At 65.0% G+C, this 6,623-nt stretch overlaps 1 protein-coding gene across 4 annotated transcripts in view; it reads left to right on the top strand.

The window, feature by feature from the left end:
- Positions 1-6,623, top strand: part of LOC113208427 (proline-rich protein 36-like) — a 37,661-nt gene that overhangs the window by 22,748 nt on the left and 8,290 nt on the right. For 3 of the 4 annotated variants that reach the window (XM_026425400.2, XM_026425399.2, XM_026425398.2), the window contains exons 3-5: positions 928-2,414; positions 3,948-4,181; positions 4,495-4,660. In XM_026425400.2, the coding sequence (XP_026281185.1) occupies positions 928-2,414; positions 3,948-4,181; positions 4,495-4,660 (1,887 nt within the window). The remainder of the gene's footprint in view (positions 1-927; positions 2,415-3,947; positions 4,182-4,494; positions 4,661-6,623) is intronic. The other variant, XM_026425401.2, reaches the window with a different exon arrangement.

The following is a 6,623-nucleotide window of genomic DNA, read 5'->3' as shown; positions in this document are numbered from 1 at the left end:
CCCGCCCCGCCCCGCCAGATGGCCCATTTATTCCGATTCGCAACCTTTCACGAGACGAGAGATCTATTGCTGAACGATGCACGGCGCGGTCTAGGATCCGATCCGACTCGGCACGACAAGAGGCCCTGCTCCGTCTCGCTCACTCCCGCGAGGTACGGGACGGGAAGCGACAGTGAGAGAGAGAGAGAGAGATGGGGTGAGGAGAGAGAAGGAGAGGGAGAACACGACGACAGCCCTGGGGGGCTCGAGTCCGCCGCGCCACGGCGAAGCGCGACGCATTCAGGACGACAAGCGCGCGGCCACCTGCTTTCAAACTCACTTTTACTCCGGAGGGGCGGGGAGCCCCACGGGAGGCCTTGAGAGAGACGCGCCCCGCAGCCGGTGCCACAGAGAGCGAGAGTGTTAATAGGGGCGCAGATAAGGGAAGTCTTATCTCGAGGCCGACACGGAAAGTGTTATTGTTTCTGAGCGGAGTTCGGAATTGTGGCGCGGAGTAACACCCAGAGGGGCGGGCAGAGAGCGGACAGAGAGGCGTTCTCGCAGGCATGCATATGACGGTTTAGACCGGCAACAGTCGTGTCTGGAAGCGCGACGCTACCCGCCCCGCCACACTACCAACTACCACGCCCCGCACTCGGCGCGACAAAGTGGCCGGCCACCCGCTCCGCCACGCCCCGCCCCGCCCCCATGGCGGCGACACACAAACCCAGTTGATACGAGTGTTTGCGCTCAGCCGCACCTGCGGGGCAAATGATGATGGTTAGCGTCTGACATTTCTGCAGCGCGGTGGATTCAGTAGAGCGTTTGTCCGCCCATTCCCCACACCACATTCTGCTCAGAGCGCTCTGAGGCGGGATGCTCAGCACTTTGGTGTCTGGATGTTGTTCAGAGCTCGACATGAGACTGACGTGTCTGTTTTGTCCTCAGGCGCCGCAGCGGCCGCAGGGGAGGGTAGCACGCCCGTGCTGCAGGCCGCAGCCCACCCCGACGAGGACCACGGGCTGCCCGACGACGCTTGGCAGGTGGGGACCCGCGTCGCGGATGTCGGGGCAGCACCGCCCCAGCTCCGGACCAGCGTCCCCGCGACCCCCGCAGCCGCCAGCAGGTCTGCCTCCGGTGACGCCACCATGGACGACGAACTGAGGCACCACCTGAGGACGCGCTCCATCAGCACCACGGGGCCGGCCCCCCTCGAGGACGAGCCCAACGACAACCTGCTCAACGACGCCCCCGCGCCGCCGCCTTCCTCCGTACCGGCGGTGCAGCGGGACGCCGTCGACGTGACGGCGGCCCGTGGCGCCTACTACGACATCCAGCCCACGAGGACGGCGGCGACGGTCGACGTGCAGCCGTCGGGGGAAGCAGAGCGGGCCTCGCGGGGGCCGGGCAGGGCACGGTCCCTCCCGGTGGAAGCGGTGGCGAGGCCCGCCGACAACACGACGACCTCTAGCGAGGCCCCCGTCGGCACCAACGCCAGTTCCAACGCCAGCGCCGACGCGTCGCACCAGGCCCGGGACACGGCCGGCAACGGCAGCAACACGGACCGCGTGCGCGACATCATCACCGGCATCGTCAAGCTGCTCAACGGGAACGTGAACGTGGCCACGCCACCCGCGTCGGCGTCCTCGGCCAAGGGTGGCATGATCCCGGGGCCCGGCAGGCCCATCCGGCCCATGCCCATGGGGACCAGGATCAACAACCGCGGCCCGCCCAGGATCACGGACCTGCCGCCCATGCCGCCGGACTTCGAGAAGGCGCCCAAGCCCCCGCTGCCGCCCCTGCCGGCCGTGGTGCCGCTGCCGCCGCCCCTGCCGGCCCAGCAGCCCTTCACGCCGCCGCCCACGTTCCCGATCGGGCAGAGCACGCGCATCCCGCCGCCCTACCCCTTCGACATCCCCGACCCGGTCACCTCCGCCGTGCCGCCCCCGTCGGCGCAGCCCCCGCCCTCCTCGGCCGCCCCCGCGCCGTCACCTCCCGGGCCGCAGGTGCAGGAGACGCCCGACGAGGGGCCGCTGCCGCACAGCCCACCGGCGCCCATCCCGATTCCCATCTCCTACCCGCACAAGCAGGTCACGGCGAGGCCATCTCCGCCGCCGACCCCGACGTCGCCAGTGTCCGCTGCCACGGTAGATGAAGAGGAGGAGGAGGAAGAAGACGTCCCGGAAGAGAAGCCTACCGCCAAGCCCCGGCCGAGCGCAAAGCCCTCGTCCAGGCCTCCGGCCCCCGCTTCCTCGCCGCCGCCCTCGCCGCCGCCGTCGCTCCCCTCGCCCACCAAGCCCCAGAGCACCAAGCCGACCCCTCCTACCAAGAAGGACCGGGAGAAGGAGAGGGAGAAGGACAAGCTGAAGGAGAAGGAGGTCTTCGCCACGCCCAGCGCCACCATCCTGCACATCTCCACGGCCTCGTCTACGCAGGTGAGTCCCTTTCGACAGTGGCGGCCGTCGCACGGCTCGCGACTCGCCGCGCGCTCGACTCTTCGACCCGACTCGACCAAAACAAACAGACTCATGCAAATTGCACTTTGCGCGGCTGCAAAACAGACCAATTAGGCTCGAGGGATGATTACTGGTTAAGTCTGATAGTCATGAGAAACGATCGCGGCCCTTTCCCGCGCGACATTTGAAATTGACGCCTGATTTACGACTTCCGTGCGAATAACCAGCAGCACGATGAGCCGCCGGCCCATTGTGCTGCGAATAGTCCTTTGCCTTTGTCTCCAGAGGCCCGTGTAACGCATCCAGATTGGGACTGAGACTGAGCGCTCAGTCCGTCCCACGCGGCCCCGCCGCGGTGGCGTGAGCCTGTCAGGGCCAAAACGAGCGGCGCGACTGTAGCGCCTGCCGCGGCACCGGGTAGGCCACTCGCCGCACGGGCCCGTCTGCGCCCAGACCGGGTTGCCTACCCGAGACCCGCAGGCGCGCGGAGACCCCACCATATGCCGGTGTGATAGCACTCGTGCAAATCGTAGTATAGAGAGGCGCAGGTTGGCGTTGGATGTCACACTTTGGAGACGGTATGACTTTGACCGTCGTGTTCTCCCCCGGGCCGGGCGCCCGTCGGGCTTTCTCCGGCTACGCCGCTGCCGCCTGCGCTCTCCCCCCCCCCCCCCTCTCTCTCTCTCTCTCTCTCTCTCTCTCTCTCTCTCTCTCTCTCTCTCTCTCTCTCCCCCCCCCCCCCTCACGTTATCTGCGCATTCCTCGCGCAACCGGCAATTTATGTCCGCCATGCAGGGGCCATGAGGGGCGGTCAGTGGCCAGCGCTGACCTTACCGAGAGGTATGGCATGGGGGCCGCGCAGCCATAGCGCCGCGGGGCCAGCTATGGGGCCGGGGGGAGGGGGGACGGACACGAGCAGCAGGCGCACGCCGTGCGGCTTTTGGAACAGATATAGGAGCACAATGCCTCGCCTTGGCCGCGGAGACGCGCTGATTGACAGATGCAATTTTCCCGCCGCCTCACTGGACGCCGCCCCGCGCCGCGCCACCAAACAAGCCGCGGCACAGAGACAGCCGCGCGCCGGCCGCGCGGTACGCTACGCTACGCCACTCCGCGCCGCGGCCGTGCGCGTTCGAAACAACAGCGTATGACTGTGCAGCGGCCGTGCGCGTTCCGGACGCCACCCCACATCTAGGCGGACTATGCGTGACTTTCGGGAGGGGCCGCCGACTGGTGCCGGTGGTGCCGGTGGTGCCGGTAGTGGCAGCACCCCGCGCATGTCTCTCGCTGATAGTCGGGCTGCTGGCTGGCTAGTACCGCGCCACGCCCGCCCCGGCCGCGCCAGGCAAGACCGACTCATCATCAACGAACGGCTGTCAATTAAACTCCAGCGCTAACGGCGTGAGGCCGGCGCCGGCCTGCGGCCCGGCGAGGGGGGGTGGGGCATTCCAGGACGACGACGACGACGACGAGAGTGACACGGTAATGTGATGGGGTTCCTACCGCCCGCAGGTCATGCTCCCTACGCCCTCGTCCGCGACGTCGACCCTCTCTGCATCGCCGGCCTCCACGGCGGCGACGGCCAACTCCAGCAGCGTCCCGGCGGGCTCGGGCGCGGGCCCCTCCAGCAGCCCAGCGCCCACCAGCGCGCCCCCGCCGCGGCCGGGACCCCGACCGGCCGGCCCGGTGCTGGAGTCCTCCATCCAGGAGGTGGCCGTCACGGCCGAGTCCGCCAAACCCACACAGGTACCTGGTACCGCTCCACCGCACACATAACACCCTGGTTAACACCTTGTCGGCCCTGGTCCGCTGCTTCTCCGCCCTCATGATTCACCCCCCGCGCCCCCAGCTCACCGCTAACACCCTAACACCTCAAAGCTTTCCCATTATCGAGTGCAATCATCATCACGATCACACCTTCCGCTTTGTCGCTGTGCTTGGCCATTGTGAGAACATCTTCCGTCACCTGCATAACGTTGTTGTAAATACCACGTACTTCTTCCCCGCACGCTGCGTCCTTGTGGCCTTCCCCGCTGACCGATACGCTGACTGTCCGCAGGCCATCCCGATGACGCCCACCTCATCCTCGTCGTCACCGAGCACTTCGTCAGCATCCGCCACGTCGTCGACGTCATCTTCTTCCACAGCATCCTCTGCGACCTCCAGCACCAACTCGGGAGTGGTGTCGCCAGCCTCTAGGCCTCAGCCACCACCGCCTAATACCGGTAAGTAAACAAACAAAACAAAATTAATAGTTTTCAGATCAAGTCCTTGTGGCCACGAGCGCTGCAGCGGGTGCACTGCTGGGCGGGAGCCCGGGGGGGGGGGGGGGAATATCCACAATGGAAAGGGCTCCCACAACCAGCTATTACTCCTCATACTTTGACAGGCGCTTAGGTCCATCCCCCCTTTCCCTACACTCTAGAATGGAGCCAATTAATATAACCTGAAAATGCGTGAGGTCTCTCTCCGGCCTGCTGCGCGTCGCTTCGCAGAATAAATAATTCCCGTGGTCTCGAGTCCATACGCTCTTCTCATGAGATGCCGTTATAGCCGGGTCCCCGCCCCCCGTTCCTCATCGAAGAGATCGAAGCGCGTCCGAAGAGAGAGAGACGGGGGGAGAGGGAGCGAGAGAGACAGAAAAGGGGGGGGGGGGATTGTTTCCCACTTCTAGCTCCGAGAGATCGCATCCTCCGCGCTCGTTTGGTCACGCCAACGACGGAGGAATATAATCTGGCCAGTGCATCATTTTTTCTTCGTTTTAGTATTTTGGACACGGCCGACGTGCCCGACGTGGCTGTTGGCTGGTCCAATCACGTTTAGTGCCCCCCCCCCCCCATAGTACGCCAGGGTGGGCCCATTGTTTTGAACCGGCAAAGCCCCCCCACTGCCACACGGCCTGCGGCTGGATGGCTTTTCCAGGCGGTCAGCCCCGCCGAGCCAGCAAGAGAGCTGCTTGTGTCAGAACGCAACGCGCGAGAAGAGTACGATCCGAAAAGTGGCACACGGAGCGGCGCAGCGCAGAGAGATGCAGGCGGGGAGGGGCGAGGGGGCGGGTTGGCATGTGGCACGGCAGGGCCGAACTGTAAGTCATCATGAGGGCATTAGGGACTCCCGCCACGCCGCGCCACGCCACGCGGTTTTAAGCATGCAGTCACGCCCTGCTGAACCTGGGCTGGGCCGGACCGGGCCGGACCAGGCCGGTCCTCCCAAGGTCCTGCCGAGGTCCTTCCAAGGTCTTTGTGAGGTCCTTCCGAGGTGTTTGTGAGGTCCTTCCGAGGTCCACCCGAGGTCGTCCCAAGGTCATCCCGGGGTCTACGCGAGGTCCTCCTCCCAATTTGCTCCCGTGGTCGTCCTAAGGTACTCCCGGGGTCCTCCTGAGGTCCTCCTCTCGAGCGCGGCCCTCGCGTCTTCCCCGCTCGTGCTCGTGGTTCCTGTGCCTATGGAGTGCTTACCCCAACCCGACTTATTGGCCGCCCGATTGAGACATCGAGTCTGGTCTACGAGCAGCACAGAGGAGGAGGGTCGGAGCCACAGCGATACTCTTATTCCTCATCCCACTTATTCTCTAAACGGCCGTAAGAGGCTCATGACGGCTCTGCTGTGGGGGCCTCGCTGCGCACGCACACACACACATCAAAAGGTCTTTCCGTTTCCGGACGACCCCCCCCCCCCTTCTTCTCTACCGGTGTCATGTCGACAGGAGACACGTCATGCTCTAGATTACGCCCAGAGAAGGGCATTAGAGTCTCCAGCACGCCGCGTGTAGAGAGGGATGCCGGCGCGCGGCTCCGCTCCAGAGGCCGCCACCGCTGCTGCTGGAAGCTGGAAGTAGTGTGCTCTCTGCTGCTAAATTCAATCTCGCAGAGGGCGTCACGCGCGAGTCCTCTACGACGGCCGCGGAGCGAAAAAAAAGAGAATAGAGTGACGCAATGAGCAAATAGCGTGGCGTGGAGGGAAGCGCGCGCGACCGTACTGCTTTGTAAGTTTTATGCAGGGCGCAAGGCGCAATCCTATCGCCGGCCATCGCATCTCCTCCAATCTCGACTCATCGCTCCCCCCCGCTGACCGGATGTGCACAACAAACCGCCCGGCCTCGCCCGACCCGGACCTGACCGCGTAATAGTTTTGTGCAAATTAAGCAGAGCATCGCTCCCTGTCGGGAAGGCGGAGGAGGGGGAAAGGGGG

The sequence above is a fragment of the Frankliniella occidentalis genome, unplaced genomic scaffold (genome assembly GCF_000697945.3).
Source record: "Frankliniella occidentalis isolate FOCC.00 unplaced genomic scaffold, Focc_3.1 Scaffold303, whole genome shotgun sequence".
Lineage (NCBI taxonomy): Eukaryota > Metazoa > Arthropoda > Insecta > Thysanoptera > Thripidae > Frankliniella > Frankliniella occidentalis.
This window is presented reverse-complemented; position numbering and strand designations above follow the sequence as displayed.